At 37.3% G+C, this 27,680-nt stretch overlaps 1 protein-coding gene across 1 annotated transcript; it reads left to right on the top strand.

The window, feature by feature from the left end:
- The first annotated feature begins 849 nt into the window (after positions 1-849).
- LOC134239406 (uncharacterized) lies at positions 850-27,153 on the top strand. Its single transcript, XM_062721579.1, has 15 exons — positions 850-913; positions 8,078-8,204; positions 8,394-12,929; positions 14,212-14,536; positions 14,728-14,860; positions 15,539-15,596; positions 15,989-16,185; positions 16,440-16,558; positions 19,316-19,457; positions 19,690-22,713; positions 23,080-23,265; positions 23,392-23,441; positions 23,702-23,837; positions 24,778-24,889; positions 25,034-27,153. Exons 2-15 carry the CDS (start codon positions 8,126-8,128, stop codon positions 25,849-25,851), a joined length of 9,915 nt encoding a protein of 3,304 aa, XP_062577563.1. The 5' UTR covers positions 850-913; positions 8,078-8,125; the 3' UTR covers positions 25,852-27,153.
- Positions 27,154-27,680: the final 527 nt, after the last annotated feature.

The following is a 27,680-nucleotide window of genomic DNA, read 5'->3' as shown; positions in this document are numbered from 1 at the left end:
ACTGTATATAACTGTACATATAGTCCTTATAATCTGGAACTACATATATATTTGTCGTAAATGCTGTAAGTTCCCAAGTATATAGGACTTCAAGCTTGATCTGTTGTATGATTGTAGTAAATCCGGATACTTCAGGCGCTCTATAAACTGATTATATCCCGAGACAAAGCAACAGGATATGTTCTTTCTTCTCTCTCTCCCTTCCCTCTCTCTATCTGAATTTTCAACGATTAACATGCATTGTCATGGACGTATACATTGTGCACATGTGCTTGGCTTGTAACGTATGTGTGATACTGGTTTAGATCGGTATTTTATGCAGACCCTAATTAGATAAAAATGCACACCCAGTAAATCTATTATTAGACCCTGTCCAGAACCGACTTGTATATATTTATGTCTATTGAATCCACGTGTTCTTATTTGTTACATGCAAGTATGCAAATTTTACAAGAACATTTTTATGCATACAGTGATTTTAAGAAAATGAAATTAATGCTACTCAATATGTTGTATAAATTGCATACACAAGATGTCACAGATTGTGAAAGCAGCCCAGACTTTATATAGGTCACGCACTGAACTGCTAAACTAATGCAAACCAATATCGACGGAAATTTCTTCAAATAACACCATCCATTGATCGCTGACCATAACAAAATCTCGGGATTCAATAATACAGGGGTTCTAGCATGATATTATCAATAAACCAATCCCATATGATGAGTAGATTTGTTTTTATTTATAAATAAAACCTGATTTCCTAGTAACTTGTACCTTTGTTATGATTAACGAAGTTATTTTTACCAGAGCGGGTCATGTGATTATCCACGTGTCCTCGCGAACCCCGTTCGGTTTACCCATGCTGCAATGCGCTACACATTCTCTCTATCTACAAGATGGCGGAAAAAAAGTAAGTTTAGTAGGGACATACATTTCCTCCTTATTTAATTATTGCGACCGTCTTTGCACCTTTGCTTTTACGTACTATGTTTGCTTTATGCTTTTCTCGTGTATTTGAAAAATAACGAAACACTAGAAGCTCAAATAGAAAAGACTACAAACCTGTTATTTAAAGCGAATAGAAATCACTAGCAACAGACGATATCGGGGCGCGTTTATGCATCAATACGGTCCTAAATATTTTAAACGATTTTCATCTTTTCTAGGGCACGCAGAAACTTGAAATTTTGCAAAAAGAAGGAGAAGATATTTAATTATCAAAATATTATAGATTTGTTTGTAATTTCGAAAGTTTCGGTACGAAACAAAACGATTTATTTTGTGTTATGAAAATGTTAAAAGCCAAAGTGCGTATCATTGTTGCATATTGAATCACGTGTCCCTATAACCCGCGAAGTAACAGGGGAGGGCATGTCTGTCTGAAAATAGATTTGAACTGTAAGAATGGAAAGAAAAACATAATAAAACAACAATTTTGGTTATGTAAGATGATTATTTTAGGATTCATGATATTATAGACCTTCATTTGTCCTTGATCATGTTATAAACATTGAAGTAGGTTCTTGGTTATTTTTACTAGATGGAAGTTCCACCATTTTAGTATATTAACTTGCACATCATTTATATAAGCCATGTTTAAGAAAAATAATTTTTTAAAACCTACATTTTATTTTCCTTTATCATATCAAACATTAAATGTGCATTTTATATCTAATTTCTATTTTTTCACATATGAAGCTAACAAACATTAAACATAGTTATTGGAATATGATTGATAATCTGTGTCCCTTTGTCATTTCAAAATGAACCTGGATATGTGTCTTAATTGAAAGCTTTATGTATAGTGATTGATCATGCTCTCTCTATATTTATATGATTAAGATGAGTTTTACCCAATTTTTCATTAATTTAAAAGTAAAAGGAGATTATACTTTTATTTTATATAAAGTGAAGATTTTTTTGTTGTTTTTTATGCAGATTAAATGAAGGTAAAGTCTTCTTAATACTTTAACCGAGTTCGTATAATGATATTTGTATGTTATTCATAGATTAATATTTTAAGGGGAAAAAGTTTAATGATAGTTTGTTCAATTAAAAAATTGATATGAATTATAAATTAAGGTTTATTGAACAAGTAAGACTTTTTTGTAGATGTAAGTGTAAGTCTTTTTTTTTTTCTCTCTTAAATTAATAAAAGATCATTTTTATTTTTATCGATATAGATATCTATTAAATAACCATATATAAAGTTATATACATGTAAAACATGAGATTAATATATTTCTTTTGCATTTTTAGGAAAACTATTAAATCTTGGCCACATGCTTTTACATCATTCTTAGGTATTCTCTTTAGAGTAGTGGACAGGCTTTCACCTACATCCATGGTGAAAGCTGTCCACTTCTCTAATGAAAATACACTCTTAGCATTAATAAGTTTAAAAAAAAACAACACTGGTTCTTATAATAGTCCACTTAGAAAGCAACACTTGTCTTTGTCAGTGTGTCTGTTGAAAATGATAATGTGAAAGTAATTACACTTGTCCTTATATTTGTGTCTGTCCACTTAGTAAGCAACACAAGTCCTTGTCTGTGTGTCTGTCCACAAAGTAAGCAACACAAGTCCTTGTCTGTGTGTCTGTCCACAAAGTAAGCAACACAAGTCCTTGTCTGTGTGTCTGTCCACAAAGTAAGCAACACAAGTCCTTGTCTGTGTGTCTGTCCACAAAGTAAGCAACACAAGTCCTTGTCTGTGTGTCTGTCCACAAAGTAAGCAACACAAGTCCTTGTCTGTGTGTCTGTCCACAAAGTAAGCTACACAAGTCCATTTCTGTGTGTCTGTCCACAAAGTAAGCAACACAAGTCCTTGTCTGTGTGTCTGTGTGTCTGTCCACAAAGTAAGCTACACAAGTCCTTGTCTGTGTGTCTGTCCACAAAGTAAGCAACACAAGTCCTTGTCTGTTTGTCTGTGTACAAAGTAAGCAACACAAGTCCTTGTCTGTGTGTCTGTCCACTTACTAAGCAACACAAGTCCTTGTCTGTGTGTCTGTCCACAAAGTAAGCAACACAAGTCCTTGTCTGTGTGTCTGTCCACAAAGTAAGCAACACAAGTCCTTGTCTGTGTGTCTGTCAGTATCTGTTGTATAATAAAGCAACACTGGTGCTTGTTTGTATGTCCAATGAGAAATCAACACTTGTCATTGTTTGTGGGTCTGCCCACTAAGTAAGCAACACTCTCTGGTTCTTTGACATTGTCTGTGTGTCTGTTCTTTAATGAAGCAACACTATCTCATAATCTGGTTTAGCCACCTTGTCTGTGTGTCTGTCAACTTAGGAACTAGAAGTCTTCAGACTGTCGGACTGTCTGTGCCTGTCTTCAAAGCAATGATTTGCATTGAATTTGATTGAAAGCATTAAAATTAAGACATTTAATGAATTGATATAATTTATATACATCATAAAACCAATCAAAAAAAAAAGAAGACATTTATACCGGTTGCTTTTCAAAAGCACACACAAACACACAAAAACAGGGGATATCAAAGTGTTACTTTGAGAATGTATGTACTTAAAACCTGTAGTTGGTTAATAAATACATGAAATATACACAAAGGAGATGGTGAACTTAGCGTGCAGAGAGCACACAAGCTTCAGATCAATAAAAATCACATTCAAATTGTGAATTTAGTATTTAGAGTAAAGTTCTATTTATTGATTTTTATGAAAGCATGATAAACAAAAAGTTTTTAGGAAAATTTTTCATTAAAACTTAATCTTTTTTTTAAAAACTATAATGTGGTATCCATTGGGTTCGAACCCTGGCAATAAAAATCCTAAATTGGATTCTCTGTTGATCATGCTAACCACTTACTCCAGCATGCTAGAGGTTCAAGGCGAGATACTTTTGACTTGGCGCCGCGTAACATAAAGAGCGTAGGGACATTAATGGAGGTTCTTACTTGTAGGAGTAGCTAACCACTACTCTACACATGTCCTGCTGAAGAGTGGCATTTAAATCATGTTTGTTATATGACCATTGACTTATTGGACTTTAAGTATTTTTTTAAGAGATACGAAAGTTATGTCATAAAATTATATTTTTAAGGTATAGTGGGCCTTTGCTCCATAATTTTGGAAACCAAAATATGTATGTATGCAAACTTTGAGGATTAACTTTACAAAAAATGGAGAGAAGACCCACTCATATCGAAAAATAGTGTTATAGTGTGAAAAAATGACTCGTTTTGTCCTCTTTCGTGTCTGTATAATATTTCATAGGCAAATAACTTCAATCTTCATGAAATTTGTGCAAGTTGTAGAGATTTTACATAAAGTATACTTTAATGTTAGATGAAATATTAAGGAAAATTTTGATATAATTGAGGTTAAATTTTTCACCTTCATGTTTGTTGTGCTATAGGCTTATCTCTCGTCATGTTCACCCATCTCCTTATTGAAATAATGTATATATAGAAGCATTCCAAATTATAAATCAATAATAATCTTACATTGATACTATTGAATCCATCAGTAAACTTGGTAACATAAAAGCTATTCTGAGAATGGACAATAAACTTGTAATTTGATACCATTTGAGGAAAGCAAATATATGACAAGCTTTTCAAATAATGATGTGATTAATTTAAAGAATAATTAAGTAAAAGAACTAAAATACCATAAAGTATAAATAACATGCAATTTTCTCCTACTACCTAGATACATATAGATTTTTTAGCTCACCTGAGCCAAAGGTTCATGTGAGCTTTTCTGAATACATTTTGTCCGTCATTTGTCTGTTTGTCTGTGTGTAAACTTTTCACATTTTCAACTTCTTCTCAAGAACCACCTAGCCAGTTTTAACCAAATTTGGTACAAAGCATTCTTGGGTGAAGGAAAGTTAAAATTTTTAAAATAAAGGGCCAAGTCCCCTCACAAGGGGAGATAATCAAGGAAAATGCAAAAATAGAGTGGGGTTATTAAAAAATCTTTTTCTCAAGAACCACTGGGCCAGAAAAGCTGAAGCTTATGTGGAAGCATCCTAGGGTAGTGTAGATTCTAAATTGTTCAAATCATGACCCCCAGGGGTTGGGCGGGGCCACAATAGGGAATCAAAGTTTAATATAGAATTATATAGGAAAAATCTTTTTCTCAAAATCCACTGGGCCAGAAAAGCTGAAACTTATGTAGAAGCATCCTGGGGTAGTGTAGATTGTACATTGTTCAAATCATGACTCAATTTGGAATCCAAGTTTTACACTGAACGATATAGGCAAAATTGCCGGCCCTGAATCTGCCTTTGGATCTGGGTGTATATTTTTTTTGTCCTGTCTTTCTGTTTAGCTGTTTGTCTGTCTGTTGTCAACTTTAACCTTCCCCATAACTTTTGATCTGTGAGAGATAGAGACTTCATATTTGGCATGAATACTCCACTAATTAAACTCTGTTAAATGACACCAAGATCAATGACCTTGTGACCTTGACTGTGACCTACATGCAAAAAAATAGCTTTTCGAACTTTGTTGCCACCGGGCGCATAGTGTTTTACAAACACATTTTGTTTTGAGTTGTACATAAGACTTGATTATAGGAAAGTTGTCGGGACCTACAAATATACTTCTGCTACATCTGTAATTCATTACACATATCTATCCAAATAAGTTAACGAAAGAAAAAGAGACAATCATTCTTTCTGTTCATGGTAGATCTATGATTAAATAATCTCAGTTGACACTAGCTGCTGAAGTTGTAAATACATCCTTATTCAGTAATTATCTCATGTTCATTATAATTTTGTTATAATTATGCCAGCACCATCACAAAACCATACTGATAAATACATATTGGAATTTCAAATAAATTGGTAATCCCACCATCATAGTTCAACCATAACTTGAACAAAACAAAATGTCCAGCAAATCAAAATTCTTGTGACTCTGTCACAGACTTCACTGATGGAACACCTATATAAAACACAGGGGTGGTGAATGGGAGGAGATAGATATTGTATTGTTTTGAAGGGTGTAAAGGATTGAGATAATTTTTTAAGATAAACACAATTCAATGAATTTTAAAAGAAGAAAGTCATCTAACAATGCTGTACCAGTATAAAGAAATAATTTAAATGGCTAAGTTGACATTGTGTTACAGTTAGTTATTAAACTTACCTGAACCTTGTCAGCAAATACGATTTATCATTAAGTTATATGCTGACTGACGTTTTTCATACTAGGCTAATTATTAGGCCATTTAATATACACAATGAACTTGTGGACAGATTTTTCTGTTATTTCCCGATCATGACAAGGAGCACATGGCTGGTGTGACTGGTCAGCAGGGGATGCTCACTCCTCCATGGCACTTGATCCCACCTCTCATGTTTTGGAGGTCTGTGTTTGATTTGCTCCAATTTTGTATTGTTTAATGGACTGTTAAGCTTGAATACTGTTGGTTATTTCCATATATTTTCATTCTAAAACCTCTAGGTTGTTTTCACTTTAATGTTTTATGACACAATTTAGAACATATTTTTTTTTTTACATATATGGGTAGTATAAATTATTATTAATGTGGTATACTTATAATGCACTGTTAGTAATAATTAATTGATTTCATTTCCATCTGGAAAATCCACAAATTCTTCACAGATCGATCCTGAAATGATTAATTAATAGATAAGTTAATGTTAGTTCTATGCAACTGTCATTTCTTTTTGGTCTTTGCTATCAATGACGATATTGCATGCATACTTAGATGGAGTTAATTCCGAGACACCAGCCAGAATCGCCCTATGGTGACATTTTATTTACAAGATTTATTTGAGAATTATCCCTAAGGATATCTATGAGGTCTATTTCTCAAACATTTAATTCTTTTACATGCAGTTATAGTACTTATTGTGGACATGCAGTTATCTACTTAAGACCAGTGCTGTTTTGATTTTATAAGACAAACTTTAAATTTATAATTTAAATATTCAAGAAACTTCTGACTTTATATTGATTTAAAAACGCCCACATTGAATTTAAAGCATTCTGTTGAATCTATTTTTTTTTTTTTTTTGAAATGCAATTACTCCATAAAATATTATCATGCTAATTATAAAACAAATTCGGAAGATTAACGAGACAAAACATGTCAAAATGAAGCGGTGTTTAATCGCCTGGTATCAGTCTAATAAATTTAAAAGAATGTTCAATGAAGGAAGTAAATTAAAAATGTTAGGCTATAAATAGGAAAACACAAACTCTGAAATCTACTTCCTCAATGGTAGAGTATGTCTTTTTAAGCAACAGAAATATTTCTACTTTATTGTTTTGATATTTTTTTTTTACTCGAATCCTAGGGGGGAAAATCAGTTTGATTGAATGTTAGAATTAATGACATGCTATAGGTACAGAATGCCTTTTTAGAAGAGTAATGCATGCAGTAGTATAGCAGTAATTAATCTCTTCAATAGATCTAACATTTCAGGTTTTAAAATTTAGTTGTTGTTTTGTTTTGTTTTCTTTTTGTTGTTTTTTTTTTATGCTATTTGTCTACGAATTAAATGTACCGCTACACAATGCTGAACAAGTTAAAACTAGGTTACACATTCTGCAGATGAAAAATCATTGAATTGTAACTATAAGAATTATGAGGTGTCAGACTTCAGAGTCCATTTCCTTGTGCAGTGATTAGATTTAGCTTTAGATGATGGCTCAGGGGGATAGAAATGGACCACAAGGGGCTCAAATTGAATGTTTTAATTGTACTAAAAATTGTATAATGAATTTTACAAAAATAGTGTTAAGAAAAGCCCCCCCTCCTCCTTGTAAGTTACAACAAATCACATTATTTCTCATCATCATAATCACCTTCAATCTAAATGAGGAAAAAGAAGGACTTGAGTTTAAAGAATAAAGGAATCAATAGGGCAAAAGAAAAAATAATTTAAAAGAAAACTTTTTTTATGTGACATTCAAGTATTGTATTTTTTGTTCGTTGAGTTGATATTATTTTTTTTTTTTTGAAAATGAAATATGTAATTGTCATTATTAGCTTGATAAAAAAAAGAGGTTATTGTGAAGGAAATTGATTTTGTAACAGTCTAACAACGTCTTTCTTTCTTTTGACAGGTGAACAGAATCTAGAGAAATCATGGAGTCAAAAGAATCGTACAAAGTATGGCTCAGGCCTCTAAGGGGCATGGCTTGACCTTCCCTTTCCGAGTCAAACCCCTCAATCACTGCAGAACATTTACAGGTACATGTAATCTGGGTAATCTCTTATTTTCTTACTACTGTTGTAGAGGAAAATACTTTTTAAGTACACTAAAAAATAGATGTAAATCATGAATTCACACATAAAATATGAATTCCTATTTAAGTTTGTATGGAAACAGTTACAACTACCGTGATGGTTAAGTAACAAAACTTTTCCTCTTTGTTTCAGACTTGTGTGGGAGAAGTGAGTTATACGCTGACAGACCATCAGTGTCCGTCATAAAGCTGGAACCAGGCAGGAATGGTTTACAACAAAACGGATCAAAACCGAAATCCACTACACCACAATCACCAAACCAGCAACTGCCTCACGATCATAAAACCCACCATCTGAAATTCCAAGAAAACCCCGTACCCTGTGTCTCCAACAGCTGTCTGAATACCGACCCTCACAAGGTTTCTGTGTTTCCCAGTGTGGGTGAAGCTTTAAAAACTCTACCCAAGAGAGAGACATGTAAAACATTGCTTGTCTGTCTGGAAGATGTGTTCAGAGCATTACCGAATCATTTAAAAGCAGTGAAACTCTCACATGTGAATAAACTAATGAATCATTCACAATCAGACATTCAAAAGCAGCACCAAGAAAATTTTGAAGAGGAACTGAAAAAGAGGCTGCAGAGGAAATCCCCGGTTGAGAAGGTTTACAAAGACTCTTCTATGGAGGCAGCAGAAGACAGATCTGTTGATGTTTATTGTGATACCCCTGTAAAACAGAACACAGCATCAACAGGAAAACAAAAATCCAAAGGAAAAAAGAAGGTCATAGAAGGTCAGAGTCCAAGGTCATCTCCAGGGAAACAGTCACCAAAGAAGAAAGCTGTCAGTGACCCAGCACTGGCCTGTGATGGCGATACTAAGTCTGGAACAGAGGATGTTAAACAGGGAAAAAAGAAAGGAAAAGGGTCACCCTCTAAAAAGAACACAAAGTCCATGGAGGGAGCTCTTAATGGAGACTTAACAAATAGCACCCCAGAGAAACAGATCATCAAAAGAAAGAAACCGAAAGTGAAAATAGTTCACAGTACCACAGACATTGAAAACATTTCTACCTCTTATACACCATCCCCTGACTCCTGTAGTAGGAAGTCGTCTCTGAATCTCTCCCTGACTGGCCTGACCAGCCCAGGGGAGGGGAAGGAGTTACACCTCTACACAAACCACAATGATAGTGCTAATTCTCTACACAATTCTGGATGCTCTACTCCTTCATCAGAGAATAAAACGGTGGACAGTCCTTCTGGTCTCTCACCTTCTAAAGAGCTGGGTAGAAGAATCAGGGCCCCTAATATCAGGTACTCTGATGATATTCTTCTCTTGCCATTAAAATCACCACGAAGGAGCCGGTCTCCAAAGGGGAGTGCAGAAAAGGAGGGAGCAACAGGGGGTCCAGAGGAAAGTCACAGAGAGCAAAACTCTCCAGAGAAAGTAAAGAAATCCAGTGAATGCCAGACCTCACAACTCTACACTCTACTGACTAAGAAAGGTCAGACAAGTAAAAACATGGTAGAGAAAACTCAAGTCATGGACAGTGAACAGAAAGGCCAGCCACTATCTCTATTAGCACAGAGTTCCAAGGACCAACCGCTTACCAATGGAGTAGTGGAGAACATGGAAACTGAATCTGTGAAGTCATCAGAAAAACCCAAAAAGAAAAGAAAGAAGAAATCTGATGGAGATGTCTCTGAAAAATCAAAACCCAAATCTGTGGAGAAATCTGAAAAGAAGAAGGGAGAGAAAGTACAGAAAGGCAAAAGTCCGAAGTTAGGAGCAGAAAAAGTTAAAAGTCCTAAATCAGGTGTGGATAAAGTCAAAAGTCCAAAGTCCGGAGCAATCAGGGCCTTACAGTTTGATGAGAGTGTAGAGGAGTCCAGTAACACAGAGAACAAACAGGAGGACACAGCAGAGAAAGCTAAAGACACAAAGAAAGGGAAGAAGACAGGAACAACTCCAAAGAAACCCAGGAAAACCCCAGAGAAAGGAAAGAAAGCTTCCATAAAATCCTCACCAGAGGTACCAGTAAAGCAGACGAACAGTTCTCCAACCTCAAGTAAATCCAAGTCAGAGAACACAGATACACTGATTTGTTTAGACAGCAACAATTCTAGGTCTATGGACCTGTTTTCATTGATAGCAAAAGTCAAAGACAATATGAGTTCCGATACATTTCCCACATTTGCTGATGAAGTTCTTCTGAAGGCAGAGGAAGAAGACAACAGTAAAGAAGATTCAAATGAGAAAAATGAAAGTGATCCCAAACCAGTGAGTGAGAAGCCTGAGAACAACCCACAAAGCCTGGAAATTGTGGATGACTTCTTCTCTGCAGACTTTCTTAAAGTCTCTCCAAAACATACCTCAAAGTCACCATTAGGTGAAAAGCCAAAACCAAGTACCAGTGCAGAACCTTCTACAAAACCAACTTCTGCTAAACTGGAATCCATTTTATCAAACATCAAGATCAAGAAAAACTCTGTAGCAGATGGAGGAACCATGAAAGATTCAGGTTGTGAGCTTCCTTCAACTGTGTCATCCAAAACTGTAGAGACCACTCTGAAGGAGGATGAACAGATCAAAATGAAGAATGCTGGGAGATTGGATGGAAAAGTGACAGCGGACTCTTCTGCTTCTTTTGATCCCAGTGTTCCGCTTCTGATTGACACACAGGAAAGACGGAACATTTTTGATATGATAATGACAGATTATCCGTCACCAAATAACATGAAAGGAAAGAAAGATTGCTCAGAAAAACAGGAGGAGAAGTTAGAAAGTGACAAATCTGATAGTGATGCTAAAATTCCTAGTGATAATAAAGATATCTCTCCAAAGGCAAATGAAAATTTATCACTATCATTACAGGGTGAACAATCTGTGATTGAAAAAATTCAGGTAAAATTGGGCATTCCTTTGGAAGAGAGTCCTAAAAAACAAAAAGTGTCAGAAGGCAGTGATAAATGTGAAAGTTCTAAAAAACAATCAGAAATCAACAGAAGCCCCACTAAGTCTACTGTGTCACTGGTGAACAGATCATCCCCATGCAGCAGAGAGGATAGACGAGACCACAACAGCACCAAGGGGAGCTCGGACTTCGAGATGGTGATGGACACGGTCGACGAACATCAGATGTTAATGGATGTGGAGTCGGACTCCAATCAGTTATCTCCTCCAGATGAGAAGACCGGGTCCTCTCGCCCGGTACCAAGGACCTCCACCCAGAGGGTCACAAAGGAACCCACCCCTCTAAGTGTCCTCAGCTCAATAGAGACGGAGGTACAGGACGTCATGTCTGCCTTCACCAGTAATGTTCTGGACGAGTACCTCGACACGAAGACCAACAGGAAGGTCAAGCTCAGTCGACCCATCAAGAGGACAGACTCAGAGGAGCGACTCGTGGACTCGGAGGATGAACTAGAGGAGGTGACAGAGATGCCAGAACATTACGATGAGTTCTCCGGGATGATCGAGCAGTGTGAGCCCTCGTTTGATGAAGTGGATGGGGTCTTGTTCACTTCCTTTGCAAATGAGGAAGCACTAAATGCACATGTTAAAGTGGAGAAAAAGACTAAAATAGGCAGGAATGAGAGTATTCTGTTAGGAATGGCTAGGATGAAGAATCTGAGAGTGAAGCAAAATCAGATTCGGAATAGTGTTCACCAGAAGAAAGATGCCAGGTTAAAAGCGCTGAAGGAGCAGTATAAGATCAACCAAAGCCTGCAGGGAATGCATCTGGTGCTGCTGAAGTATCAGAGAGTCTTCAAGAGAGAGCTGATCCTAGAGCTGATGGCAAAGGAACAGGAGAGTCCTGGCAGTGTCAGAGGAAAGACTCCCAAGAAGACATCAGACATCACCCAAATCAAGGGATGGAAGAACAAGTTTGGTCCTGATGGAGAGAGTTTGGAGATGAAAGCCAGTAAAGGAAAGTTACACTGGAGGACAGAGGAGAGACTTCTGAGGAACCACGATCCAGAGCAACTCAAGCAGATGGGGCTGGACCTTAAGAAGAAAAGGAGGAAGAACCTGGTGTTCACGATCAGAAAGGGGATGTCTAAAGGTGACCCCAGCAGAATGGAGAAGATTGACCTGACCTCACATACAGAAGACGAGGAGGCGATGGAGGGGGGAGAGATGCAGCAGGAAGGGGAGAACAGTTTTGGTCAGGAACTTGTTGAGATGGGTTACGAAATCTTAGACACTGAAAAACAAAAAGTCAGGGACAAAAAACTAAGGGAGAAATACAAGAAGTACCTGATGATGAAACTGAAGCTCAATAATGAAGATATTGATATTCTGAAGAAACTTGGAGGACAGAGGCTGAGAAGTGCACTGAAACCAGAGAGTCCTAAGAAATTACCCCCACCCCCACCTCCCACTCCCCCACCCACAGAAGAGGGGGACAGAGATGGGGATACAACCACAGAGGGGTCACTGGATACACCATCCAAAAAGAAGAGGAAGAGGAAGAAGAACTACTTCTGTATCATCACCCTGAACAGCAGCATGGCAAACGCGGCTCTGTCAGCTCTTCATCCCAAGTTTGTGGTGAAGGGGAAGAAGAAAGCCAAGGCTGTCAAAGCCATCAAAAAGGAGGTGATGGATCCAGAGATTGAGCAGCAGAGTAGGGGTGGAGCCAAGGAGAAGGTCGGGGATAAAACTGATGATAGGAGGACGGAGGAGAGCAGGGAGGAGTTTGACAAAATGTGTGACAAGCCAGGTAAGATTAGCTGTGTTACATCAGGCTGTGTTTTCTCCTTCACTACTAACACTCGCTGTCAGTCTCACTGTAGGATTTGTCTGTAATGAAATATGGGGTTCAATTCTAGCTGCTTTATTTAGTTTTTCAGTGCACCTTATCTTTTCTGATGTATTTGTCTCTCACCTACTATCTTTCTATAGATATAACATTCATTTGTTTTGTACGTGAAAAAGGTTTAGGGGGAATATACTTTGACTGAATGCCATAAGAATTCATGAACAGAAATAAAATACATGTACTAGTATGAAGTCTTTCTTTCAACAGAGTACCAAAGTTCTTGATGTACTTAAGAGTAACTTTCTATTAGCTTTTCCTTTTGCATAAAGTAATCAGTCAAAATATTTTCTCTCACAATTCCTTTGTCTCAAGATATCCCTTTCATTTGACAATGTTTGAAGTGAAAGAATAATAATTTGGTTAATAGAAGAATTTTAAAGCTTTTTTTTTTCATGTGTGCAAAAGTCAAAAAAGGAAAGATTCTTTAGAATCACAAATTTGGTACTTACTTGGCATTTCTCTGGAGTTTTTAATTTGGTCAGATAAAGTAAATGAAATAATTGTGAAGTGTAGATTCTGGAGCACATTTGTTTTGTGGGTGATAAATTCAGTTGCTAGCATGTTCTGCTTATAATCATTGCTGCATTTAGGAGCATTCTTTTACATAAGAGACTTGTACTAATGAATACAAACTTTGATTGCTGCCTAATTTGCCCTTCTGATTGCAGATGAGTCTTTGGTGTTGTACAATAGCGGTATGTTCTTCTATTGCTTACATTTCAATCAGAAACTTCACAACTCTAGTCACACACCAGTAGTTTGTAGTTAGTCATGCATAGTCCAGACTTTATAAACTTTATTTATCACTCTTTTACAGAATAAACCTTAAAAATGTGTAAACTACATATTTTGATAATATTAAGAACACAAAACCTTATGAATTCTTTTTAAAATAAAAAAAATAATAAATATTTTCAATGATAAAAATGGAATTGTTTGGTTCCCATCCAAGGCTACTGGTACCCTTGGTTTCCACTTCCTGTTTTGTAAAGCAATCATTTCAAAGTTAATCATTTAAGATGAATTTGTACAGTTATTATAGCTATGTTCTGTGAAGTGTGATGGTTTTTCCTTCTGTGGAACACGGTGATCGGTGCATGACTTCTTCCTTTGTGTTAACCCTATAATCACTTGCTATCACTAGGGAGTTGCTATGGTGATGACCTTGTTTGACCTTTTGTAGGTTGTCGCTATGGTTGTATCTGTCACCTATGTAAATTTTCTGGTGGATCACCTGAGACTGCAGACCTGAATAACACAGAGAAGAAGTGTACCAAGGAGTACTGTCGTCTGGGCTGTATCTGTGACGATAACCTTGACAAGGCCAGCAAACAGCATTGTGGGAAACCCGAGTGTATGATCGAGTGTACCTGTGACCCAGTTGCCAGGCGACGGACCAGTAGGTCATCCTCACAGGGAGAGAAGTCAGAGGGTGGAGGGAACTCTGAGGAGAGTCAGCCTGTCCCTCAGGTGGAGGGGCAGACAAAGAAGTCGGGGAAAAAACCCCAGTAAGTTTACTGCTGAATATGTGTCTGGCAATATTGATGTAATGAGTAAAAAAGCCCAATAAGTTCACTGCCGAGTCTGTGTCTGGTAATATTGACATAATAGGTAATAGTACTCTTTTGTAAGATAATCCCATTTTCAGTTTGCTTGTTGATTTTACAGTTTCTTTTATATAGTGATTGAAAAATTTCAGGGTCATACCTCAGAGAAAATCCACTTACCGACTCGCCAAGAACCTGGATGCAGTGAGTCGTAAAGCCATGCTGGTGTACGAGGCCAGTGAAAAGTTTGAGTCTCAGAAAACCAGGACACAGAAGAAGAAACAGGTATGATATACGGGAGATAATGACTTTGTCTGAAAATGTCATCTTGTTGTTATATCTACCATCAGTATTGAAAAAAAATTTCTTCATGTAAACTTTATTGTCTTGCTTCAAGAGATTTTTATTAACTGTCATCTTGTTGTTACTGTAAATGTATTACATTTGGTGTGTACGATATTTGGCGCAAATTTAATTTTCAACAAGTAAGCATAGATTTGATTTTGCGCTGTCTGACTTTTCTAGTCATAAAAGTTAATATACAAAACATTTAGCGATGTACTTGAATTAGCGAACTCTGCTTTCTGCCAAAATTGCTAAAAAGAATACACCGCTAAATGTAATACGTTTACAGTATATCTACCATCAGTATTAAGAAAAAAATGTAAACTTTATTGTCTTTCTTCTATATAGATTATTTTCCTTAACTTTAAATGTGTTGATCTTCCTTTCAAATAATTTGTAATACAGTTGTCCTGTATCTTGAACTTGGATATTTTAAATACAATGGTTATCTCAAAATTACTATAGTATTTGAAAAAAAAACCTTCCATATATATTGAATCTTTGGATATCTCTTATCTTCTTGGTCCTGTTGAATTTGAGATAACAAAGTTTGACTGTATATGTTGAAATAACTTGTATAATGTATTGACTACTAAAATAATATTCTATTGTTTGTAGGACTCCAATGAAATCCAGATTCCTAACTTTACCATAGAACATGCTGGAAAACAACAGGGTAAGAAGTATCATGTATTATTTTTGTGGAAAAAGGATTTAATTAAGTTGTATATTATGGATATTTTTTTATTCAGATACTGTATGTGTACTAAAAAAGTGGGCTTCATATTTTAGCGGCTTTGTGCAGACAAAAATGTGCTTATACTGAATTCTGCTAAGAAATCATTTACTAATACAAAACAAGGCATGAACATGTGTAGTTCCATGCTAATTCATGTTTATGCTAACAACTCTATACCCCTTGATTCTGCTAAATTTCAAATACGCCAATTCATGTACACATAAAGTAGATCCAGACCAAATCATAAATGTCAAGATTAAAACAAAACTCAACTGCCTTTAAGTAAACAGAGATTTCTTCTTCTTAAAGTTTTCGTGTTTCTGTTGTAGCAGTAACAAGTATTCCCCGGACAGAAGTGAGCGCCGCTGCACCCCTCCCTCAGAAGAAACCTCAGGTGACGGTAGCCCTGGTGCCCTCCCCGGGCCTCCCCATGTCTGGACCGGTCACACTCTCTGTCCCTCAGCCCAGGGTCAAACCGGCCCCCATACAGACAGAAATGTACCGCAAGGCTGCAATGGCACTGAAGGTCTGTTCTTCTGACATGTTTATCTGAAGATTTATATGTGATCTTCAAATTTTGCTCACAAGTATAGTTACAGCAGAGGACCAAACTTTTGATCATTTTACATACTTGGAACAAAAGTGTGTTCAAGTTAAATTAATCAATGGTTTATTATAAAATCATTTGAATTGAAAATGCTGTTTAAACCTGATGCATAATGATTATTTCTCATTAAATGTTCTCAGTATTTTTCTGTAACAGTAGACTCTTTATTTCAGCCTCAGTCTAAGAAGGCAGTGGACGACAGTGAGATGGCGCTGTTTGAGTCAGACTCGGAGAATGAGGATATTCTGGAAGTGGTCTCTTGTGCCAGAGTGGACGCTCAATACACCAGGGGGTAAGGATTTTTACATAGATACCGTATAAGTGGAAATTTTAGCGAGACGCAAATTTAGCGATTTGTCCCGAAAACTGGTAATTTATTTTAGCATTTTTAAAATGCACGTTAAAGAAGTTATAACAAATAAAATGCAATTAATTTTTAGCGATATTAAATTTTAGCGATCTTGGCACCCTTGCTAATAATGCCAAAATTAAATCCTTGCTAAAAATTCTACTTATACAGTAGGTCATAACCAGTAAATTTAGGGATGGGAGAGATGTTGGAATGCTACAAATTCATTTGAATATTAACTAAATTTTGCACATACACAACTCTACTGATCATCACATTGCTAAAAAGTATTATTGGTTCTTAATATATGAGAATGAATGACATTCAAAAGTTCAATGTAAGTTTTCAGATGTCTGTAGTATTGAATTCTGGATGTTTCGGGACCGCGACGTTTCGGGACCTGACAACACGTTTCGGGACTTGGGTTAACACGTTTCGGGACTTGGGCTAACACGTTTCGGGACTTCTAAATATTTTGTTAAGGAAATGAAATAAAACTTGTTTACTTGTGTTTTTAAGTTTATACATGTATAATTTCTTAATTTGATACACAATTTATAATTTAAAAAGCACAGAATGGAGTTAAAGTTTGCATGCGGCATGGAGCAGGCCTGCCGATAAAATCAAACGCCCGCGGTGTTGTCTCTTTAATTTCTTATTTCATTATTTGATATATTACCTTTATAAAATAGATGGTTAACAATTGACCAAAATTTCATTCAAAAAATATTTTTTTAAATATGTATTTGATTTATTTATAGTGTTTGATACGAGAGTTTGTAGAATACAGTCGTAACTGCTGTGTAAAGACCACGGACATGTTTTTCGTTCTAAGATTTCTTTCTCTCTTTAATAATAATAATTTTAGGTATTTAATTTCATATTTGTTTACAGAATTTACAAAGGCTCAAGCTAGCACACGAGCAGTAAAATCTTTACGTTTTACGGGTAGTTGTTTTAAATCATAATCTGAAATGTTCCATATTCAACTTTTTAAACATCAATTTATAGAATTTATAATTATCATTTTAAAAAAATTAATCCCTCGAAAGTCCCAAATATTCCCGTTACATATTATTGTGCTATCAAAATTGTTAATTTGTCTACAATGATATGGGTACGTCTGAATTTATGTTTAATGTGTATACACAGACTACAAATCTCAATGAAACTCAATTATCGATGTACAGTGGACCTTCAGATATCCGGACGCCAGATATCCGGATGCTTCAGTATCCGGATGGTTTTTCATCGGAACGAAATTTTAAAATGTTATTCTGTCTTGTTTAACTGGTGATTCAGATATCCGGATGCTTCACATATCCGGACAAATTGACTGGGAACCAAAGCGTCCGGATAAATGAGGGTCCACTGTAGATACCCGACCAGTGCGTAATATTATGTGGTGTTACATAATTAGGCACATGACACACTGTTAATGATACTGGTACATAAATACTAAATATTATTTGATTTGCAAATATCAAATTTTTCATGTTACTTGTACGTTCCAGATGTTTTGTTTCCTTTAAAAAAATGACAACGTTAACAGGTCAACTTAAATTTCAAATTTCGACCTAACCATATTAAATAGATAAAGCTATGATGAAATTTAAAATGTTTTTAAAGACATTATTTGAAACGATATCAAATGAAATCTTGGTGTTTATACCATTTAATGCTTTTTAAAGTATGGCATTTCTTTTTAAATCTTGGGAAAATGTTCTCGCAACATTTGTAAAATATGTTTGTTTACAATGTTTAGTTTCAAATATATTTTTCATAGAAATGGATTGAACAGCAGGCATAACTGCCTATGATCGTTGACAATGTTTTGGAAACATTTTTTGAAAAAAAAATATTTGAAACCGTTTGGGAAAAAATAGACAAAATCAAGTTCAAAACATATTGAAAACCTTTATATTTTGATGATGGGAAAATCATTGCTATTTTATAAATATTGTTTGATTCTAAATTATTTCATTTACCAATAAAGAAAACGATATTTTTTCCATATTTTTAGAATTTTATTTTCAAATATTTTCAAAAGAAACCATACAATCTTTTAAGTTGCCAATTACCGGCGGTGTTTTTATACATGTACGTAACACCAACACCTGACCTTAGTTGTTGTTTTAACAATTTACTGACATATTTTTTGAAGATATAAAACAGTAGCTGGAAATCACCTGAATATTTTTGAAATATATATCATCAACCTGAGAAGCTTAAAGTATGCCCCACCCCCTTACCACACACTCAAGAAAAAATAACTAATAAAAAAATTTGATAAGATTTTTAGAAATAAAAATGAATTTTGTAAAGATTTATTCTTATTCGTCTGTTATGGAAAAAAACACATTAAAGTATATCTTTATGACACTTTTTATTATAAATATTAAAATTCGGATTAAGCTTGAAATATTACGTATATGTGTACTTAGAATAATAATTTTTTTTTATTCTATATCACCATAATAAAATAATTTGTTGAGATCCCGAAAAAAAATTAACACAAGTCCCGAATCGTCTTTACCCAAGTCCCGAACCGTCTTGTCGCTAGTCCCGAAACGTCGTATTTGTCAGGTCCCGAAACGTCGTGGTCCCGAAACATCTTGCACCCGTAGTATTCAATATTCAGCAAAAATTAATAATAATATTAAAATTAGACAAAAAGTAATTAGAGTTTTGTTTTGACAGGTACCACCCTAAGAAGTGTACGTGTGGTAAGGACCACGTCCAGAGTCGGGCTATCTCCTCCCCGTGTCCCCCCCAGGGCGGCGGTCAGATGGCCAGTAGTGGACTGTCCGCACTACAGCACAGGCTCACGGGAAAACCCATAGTAAGTAAAACAGACAGACTCATTGGCAAACCTATAGTAAGTCAATAAACACAATACAGACTTGCAAGAAATCAAATATTAAGTCCATGGATTGGGCTAAATTGGTTCTATATTTTAAATTTGTTTCAGCCTTGAATATTTATATATATTATAAGTTCAAATTTCTCATAATTCAAGGCCTCTGATCAAGGGATGGCTTAACATTTTATTGATATATTTTTTTTCTTCGTAGACTGAAGCTGTCTGGCAAACCCAGTGGGTGTGTCTGAAGAGCAACAAACCCCCAACAGAAGGGGACTCTGTCAAACTGCTAGAAATCCTGTCTAACAGTAACTGGGAACCTCACAAACAGAAGATACTCTCCCGGATCTCCCGACACATCCACCACAAAAACCAGCCAGAGGGTCAGGTGGACAGCTACCCTCAGCCCTGCCTCATACACATCGGGGAGTTCGAGATCGAGTTCCTCCCAAAGTCCAGCAAACCCGCCACTATTCCTCCCGAAGTCAGGAACAACATGCCTTCAGCAATATTCTCCATTCGAGTCAGAATTTCTGCCAGGGATTTAAATTTCCCTAAACTGTTTAAGGCACTTCCATTAGATAATACAGTGAAGAACAAGAATGTCTTGAGCTCAATGTCAGAGAAAATAAACATTGTAAACAAGCCCCCACAGCCCGTGAATGTTCCGACCAGTGAGGGAGAAATCAACAAACCCAGCCTGGGTGTGACGGGAATATCAGGCTTCAGTCGGCTTCAGATCAATAACCGCTCCATCGTCAACAAGGACGGAAGCTCCCCCACAGACCGATCTCATCTTCACCCGATCTCCACCCAACAAATGACTCAGATGAAGCCCTCACAGATTCACAGTCCTTTATCAACCATCGCCTCAACAATAACCATACACAGCAGTGGGGGTAGACTGGTCATCCCCAATACAGCGACTGTGACCCCTCAGACTGGGGCAATGACCGCCCAGACCGTGACAGTGAACCCCCAGACTGCCACGGTGACCAAAGTCCTCCCGACTGTCCCTAAAGTATCACCCTCCATTACAGTGTCGTCTGCAGCTCCTCAGGTGACCACTACTTCATCCCTGACATCCATACCATCAACAAAAATTAGCAACATTAAAAATCAAGAATCTTCAGTCTCTGTGATAACAAGCATTGAGCAGCCTTCTGTCCAAACATTAAAATCTATGATGAACATTATACCAGGTTCTTTCATTCCTTCAGAAGTGGGGAGTTCAGAGAAACCATTAGTTAGTACTCCCATCATCTCAACATTAGTAAAAGGGAGTGAGGTCTTTGCCAGACTTGGTGCAATAACCACCTCCACGGTGGCTCCTAGTCAAACTCATCCAACATCAAACCCCATTAATGTTACAGCTACCTCAGTGATCACAGCAACCACTTCAATCACCACCGATAAACCACTAACGACTATATCCGTGATAAAACAGTCCTCGGGTCAATCTATCCAGCCAGCGGTCAACAAGTCTACCTTAGTCTCTCTTCACTCTGTCCTCCAAAATAAGACAGTTTCCTCTTCTTCACCAGTCGTAGCCAAACCATTATACCTAGCAACACCTGTTCTTTCTTCCACTGAAACTAAAGTGCCTGTCAATAGCAACACTATGCAGGTTCACGACCTTCGACCTCCCGCCAGCCTCAGTATGACTCAGGTTCAGGAGAAGGTCTGCGTCCTGGGTCCCAAGTCTTCCCCCGTGACATTACTGGGTCCCTTCACTTCCCCCTCCAGTATCCCTAAAGTTCTGCCTCAGATGAAGATCATCCAGGATAAGGATGGAAAGCCTGTCATCCATCTTGTTCCTTTTCCTGGACCGGTGTATTCCAAACCAGTTCCAATGACCTCAGTTCTGAAGAGCTCGCCTTTAGTAAATTCAGGGGCACCAGCAGGAACTGTGGGGGAGATGAAGAATCCAACGAACGTGTTTACTTTGTCGGATGTGTCTACTACCACGACCAACGTCGCTCACGTCTCTAACGCGTCCACCACGGTCACTCAGAGCACAGTACCAGCCATGTCAGAGAAAGTCCAGGGGCCACTACTGCCTAAACTGGGAGACCAGATCCTTCTAGTGTCCAGTGATGAACAGAATCTGAAACTCCTAACAAACAAGCTCAAGGTGTGTGATAACCAGAGAAGTGTGAATGACCAGAACAAGAAGGCAGAGGACTCAAACAGAAAAGTCACTGAAGAGTGCAGCAGTACTGAAGGGAGCAAGGAAGTGAACGAAGTCCCTCAGCAATCAAAGGATGAAAGTGTTCCTGTGAAGCGAAAGCTTGAGGAGGAGAGAGAGGAGGAGAGAAAGAAATTAAAAACCAGTGACAGTGAGGACAAAAAACCCACAGAGGGAGGAGGTAGTATGAGAGAGAGTCAGAGTGTGCTGGCCAAGATCCTCCTTTCTGACTCCGTTAAAGAGACCTACAGTAAATACAGAGACATCAAGGCTGACGTGGTGAAGGAGGACACCAAGAAAGAGGACACACCATCATCTACCAGTTATAAAGAAAATGTTGTAGGCAGTAAAGATGAAGACTCGAAAAACACAGAATCAGGTAACTCAGGTAATTCTGTAAAGGGACAAGAGGAGCTTAAAGACCCAGAGGACAAAGAGAAGACGCGGGAAGCAGACTCAGAGAGTGAGTGTGGTAGTCCAGACAACAGGGGCCTCCACACAGGGGCAGACCTGGACTCCAGCTGTGATAAGAGTGACGAATCGGATGCCACCGTGGTCGGAGGAATCGATGCAGAACAGAAAGATCCTGAGGGAGAGAAGGCAGACAAAACAGACACGGCTGACGGGAAATCTAAAGAGGATCAGACGACAGAACCAGAGGAACAGCTCAACAACAGTGACAGAGAACAGAACACTGAAAAAACTGCAGAACAGGACGTTATTTATATTTCTGATTCACCTGTGAAAAAACCATCAGGAAGAACATCTACTGTGTTTGATAATGTGAATCAAAATTATCCAGACAAATCCAATGCAGAGTCCAGCGAGGCAGGGGATGGTACAGACGCTGGTGAGATTTCTGAGGAGAGGGTATCATCACTGAAGCGATGTCTGTCCCAGGAGGACAATGAGGGTAACAAGAGGTCGCGGACCGAGGACAAGGCTGAGGACAGTGAGGAGGACCTGTGTATGACGGTGGAGGACACAGATGATATGGCTGTCATCATACCTAACGAGGACTGTGTGGAAATCATCAACTCATCAGATGTAAGTCTGTACATGTAATCTATACACTTGTACAAATACATAAGTTTCTTTGAAATTTCTTTACTAAGTTTCATGATGATGGAAAGTATCTTTTTTAGTATTCCATATATGTTAGGCCTTAACATGAAGATCCCAGAATTAATCAAGATTATTCCATGAATAATCCAGAGCAAATATAATTTAATCAAGTTATAAAAGACCTAGCTTCTAAGAAAATTTCAGATATAAATTTTATATAAGAAATTTGTTGAAGACTTTGTACTGTTATTTGTTACTGAGGTAAAGAATCATATTAAGAAAGCAAACTGTTACATCTATACCTTCCTCCTAACCAATGTTTTAATGGCTGATCTGACCATTTAACAGGAGGAGATAGACATAGAGACAGAGACGGACGTCAACATGAACAAACTCCTGAGGAAGCAATCAGACACCAGGTGGGAGTACTTCAACCCGAACTGTAACGTCCACTGTATCAACAAGAAACCCCACGCCAAACGCAAAACCAGCCACAAGACCATCGTACTCAAAGACGACTTCCACTTCAGAGAGGTCAGAATCAGGAGAACATTTCAAACATAAATTACTTTTTGTCATTTATTCTCATTAAAACAGTTGTTTCTTTCTATGAATGAAGAGACCCACATTTCACAGAGAGATTTTTTTGTTTAATTCCAGGGTGTGCTGGAGGACCCCAAAACCAGGAGAATTCAAATGAAGAAAAACAAGTTAGATTTTTTTCTCTTCTCTATCAGTTGTATCCTTTAAGAGAAAATTATAAAGCATTCTTAAATTTTTGGATTTATAGGTAAGTATGACATGAATCAATTTGAACAAAATAATAATGCTATGATTTTTTTAAAAAAAGAAAGCTTATTCAATTTGAAAAGGAAGACTTGTTTTGTGATTTATAATGTCTTAAGTTGTAAAGAAACTGTCAGTTTCCTGCCTCACATGATGAGTCATCACTTGGATTTTTTATCAACAGGGAGAAGCAGCGTCGTGAGGAGATGAGGATTTCCTTTAAGGCCTTGGCTGAGTCTATGTATGGAGAGGACAAAGATGACACCAAGTACTCACAAATCCTCAACCACACCGAGCCCAAAGTACAGCTCCTCAATAAGGTAAAGTCCTCATCCACACCAAGCCCAAAGTACAGCTCCTCAGTAAGGTAAAGAACAACACGTAGCTCAAAGTACAGCTCCTCAATAAGGTAAAGTATAGGTCCTCAACCACACAGAGCCCAAAGTACAGCTCCTCAATAAGGTAAAGTCCTCAACCACACTGAGCCCAAAGTACAGCTCCTCAATAAGGTATAGGTCCTCAACCACACTGAACTCAAAGTACAGCTCCTCAATAACGTAAAGTATAGGTCCTTAACCACACAGAACTCAAAGTACGCTCCTCAACGAGGTAAAGTACAATACAGAGCCCAAAGTACAGCTCCTTCATAAGGTAAAGTACAACACGTAGCCCAAAGTACAGCTCCTCAATAAGGTAAAGTACAATACAGAACCCAAAGTACAGCTCCGCAATAAGGTAAAGTACAATACAGAACCCAAAGTACAGCTCCTCAATAAGGTAAAGTATAACACGTAGCCCAAAGTACAGCTCCTCAATAAGGTAAAGTACAACATGTAGCCCAAAGTACAGCTCCTCAATAAGGTAAAGTATAGGTCCTTAACCATACTGAGCACAAAGTACAGCTCCATTGATAAGGTAAATTATGTAATCCACTAATCATGTATTGATCAAAAATACGACTACTGTGTGTGGTTAAGTATAAATCCTCAACTATTCCAAACTTAAAGTATAATTCCTCAATAAGATTTGAAATATATCCTCAGCCTTAAAAACCAAGTACACCTCCTCATTTAAGTAAAATATGGGTCTTCAATCAAGTGCATTTTCAAAACCATTGTGTCAAACATAGTTTCTTAAAATATGAGAAAGGTTTGTCAATTTTTCCATGATTTTTAACAAACCATTTCTGAATTCCTAGGCCGCATTTCAAAATGTGATCTATAATATTTATTTGGAAATTTGATTTTTATTTCTTGACAGGCCAAAGAGAAGATTGAACACATGGAGGAGATAAGTCGTATGATGGCGAGTGATAAACAGTCTACTCAGGCCCGGAATGTACAACTGCAGTCTAAACTAAAGAGTCTGAAAGGTTAGTATAATACATTAAGTCAAAATGTGCAAAGCCAAGAGTAAAAAGTTAGTTAAAATGAGTTAAGGGATATCTTTATAACCTGAAAGGTTAACTATAGTTCTTGTGCTCTGAAGTTATTCAACTGTATGACTATGATTTCAGAATTTATCATCCAAGATAGAGGAATGTCATGGATGGTTCTACAGGCTCACCTAGACAAGATCTCTAAAGTCTGCAAGAAGATATTCCTGAACATGCCGGCCATTCTGAAGAAGCGAGCCATGGATCGTCGAGCCGCATCGGGATCATCCGTTCCCAGTTCAGTCCGGTTAAATTCCGCGTTTACCAGGCCTGGTGTTATCTCCAGACCTCCCAGGTCTGTCCTGACGTCTAACTCTAACGGACCGGTACCAATACAAATGGTGTCCTCGGAACAGGTCAGATCCATGGCTAAAAATCAGGAACTAGCCCGGACCAAGGAGAACTTATCTAGCCGTCCAGACATATATATAGACTATGCAGAGGAGGAACACGAAATCTGCGAAGATCTGATGAGACGCGAAGAAAAAAATCGTAGAAAGCAGATTCATGAGGTTAACCCGAGTGATGATTTTAGCTTTGAAATCGGTGACCTTCCTAGTTTGTTCAAGAAGTCGGAATACAGTGGGAGCTACTCTGTTCAGGAGGGCAGAATAGTCAGTAATTCTCCGAGTCTGAAAAGTGAAGCCCTGAATAATGTGGACAGTGAGGATGACAAAGTGATCATCGCTGACGAGTACGATGACTCCGGGAAGATGACTGTCTACAGACTGAACTCTAACCCCATAGTGGAGGTACCTATGTCAAACACGGGTAAAATAGTCACCTCAGAGGTCCCCGAGATCAAACCATTGACACAGGACCTGGAGGATCCTAATGGAGAGGAAGAGACGCCTATGTTAGTCATTACAGAGGTCAAAAGTCTGTCCTCAGACCAGTAAATATTATGGAGGTTAAAACTCTGTCTTCAGAACAAGGAAGGTTATTATAGAGCTTAAAACTCAGTCCTTGGACCAGTAACAGTCATTTTGAAGGTCAAAAGTCTGTCCTTAGACCAATAATGGTTATTACAGTGGTCAAAGTCCTGTCCTTCAACCACTCCTGGTCAATACAGAGGTCATAAGTCTGAATCAGACCACTAATGGTCATTACAGGTGGAAAGTGGTTCCTTTGTAACTAAGTATGGTACCGATCATACAAGACAGTCCTCCCACTCTATGTTGATGTCAGGGTGCTGCTCACCACTAGATGTAACCCCAAAGACCCCTTTCTTATTTCAATTCTAGCATCCACATGTTTCAAGTTTCAGTAAACAGGATCTTGATTAACCCAGATGATTGAATTCTGTCATCTTAGATGTCTCTGACCAATATGATACAAATATCAGCCCATCGCTCTTCATTTACTTTTATTTAGTGGTACATGCTATGGTGTTTCCCTCTGTGATGGTCGGATGGCCAGATATTAACTTTGGCCACGATTCACAACCTGTAACAATAACTTTCATTTTACAAAGAAATCCGTTGTTATTTATAGTTAGATAGCTACATCAGTATTGAGAGCTCTTTGAAATGTTATGAATATTTAAAATGATGAAGTTTTTATGTTAAATGTGATACAGAAATTAAGATACGTACCCTGGCCGATTGTGTGAACAGAGATACGTATAAATAACTGACCTGTATTCTCTATCCCAGATGATTATATCTTGAATTCAGATGATTATATCTTGAATTCAGACATGCAAGATTTTTGTGTATGCCAAGATGTACACAGAATTGTGATAATAATGTTATGTATATAAAATATATATATTCCCATGTGTTCATTATGCTGTAGGATTTTCCGTCTTTGAATTTTTACTTTTTATGAAATCCTGTGTCCATTCAGTGCTAGTTAAGCGTGATTGTGTTTCTATTAATGACTGTCTTTATTTCTGATTTATTTTGTTTGTGTTTATGGATGAGAAGAAGTGTTTATATGGATTTCTCTGTATTTTGTGAGGTGTGCTACTTTATTAAGAAGTATCTTGTGTGTATGACTTTTAAATTTTTGGTTCATTAAATACATTTACCTTAATTAGAGAAATGTAAATGACATTTCCATGCAAGTATCTTTACGATGCAGACCTGTTTTTGTACATACATAGCTTGATGTGTTGTCATACACAGAAGCTAGCTTATAGCTTGATGCGGGTATCATAGCAAACATGCAGAACAATAAATTTATTATAAAACCATGCAGCACCTAGTTTTTTGTTGTACTAAGGAACAGTTCAGAGGTTTTACAAACGGGCAGTTAGTAAAGTAGCATTGTTGTATGGAAGCAAACTGTTAACAAATCCTTACTTTATATTAAAACTTAAAATTAAAAGCCTTGATGAGAATAATTGATTGAGGGGTCCTTATCCCCTTTTAATCTCAGGGAGTGGACCATGAAATTGTTAGTGTTCCATTTCGAGATGACATGGGATCTTGCAGCAGAAATCTGGATCTAATATGTCCTTCCTCCCTTTTTCTTTAATTTGTATATGGCAAAGGTGTACTGTATATTTTTAGCTCTACTGGTCAGAGACCAGAAGAGCTTATGCGATAGTAATGCGTCCGTCGTCCGTCCGTCTGTCTGTCTGTCTGTCCGTCTGTCCATCTGTCTGTCTGTCTGTCTGTAAACAATTTTTCAAAGTGCTACTCCTCCTACAGTTTTGGTCTGATTTCAATATAACTTGGCACACAAGTAGACTACACTAAGATACATAATTCTGTGTATCGGT

Source organism: Saccostrea cucullata, unplaced genomic scaffold (assembly GCF_032062105.1).
Source record: "Saccostrea cucullata isolate Sc308-1 unplaced genomic scaffold, CSIRO_AGI_Scuc_v1 ctg344, whole genome shotgun sequence".
NCBI lineage: Eukaryota > Metazoa > Mollusca > Bivalvia > Ostreida > Ostreidae > Saccostrea > Saccostrea cuccullata.
The sequence above is the reverse complement of the archived record's forward strand: the minus strand, read 5'-3'. Positions and strand labels throughout refer to the sequence as shown.

Excerpts from the sequence above, each read along its gene's own strand:
- LOC134239406 (XM_062721579.1), top strand. The coding sequence starts at position 8,126 with ATGGCTCAGGCCTCTAAGGGGCATGGCTTGACCTTCCCTTTCCGAGTC. Across the intron at positions 12,930-14,211 it reads CAAAATGTGTGACAAGCCAG|GTTGTCGCTATGGTTGTATC; the intron begins GTAAGATTAGCT and ends GACCTTTTGTAG. Across the intron at positions 23,838-24,777 it reads AAGTACAGCTCCTCAATAAG|GCCAAAGAGAAGATTGAACA; the intron begins GTAAAGTCCTCA and ends ATTTCTTGACAG.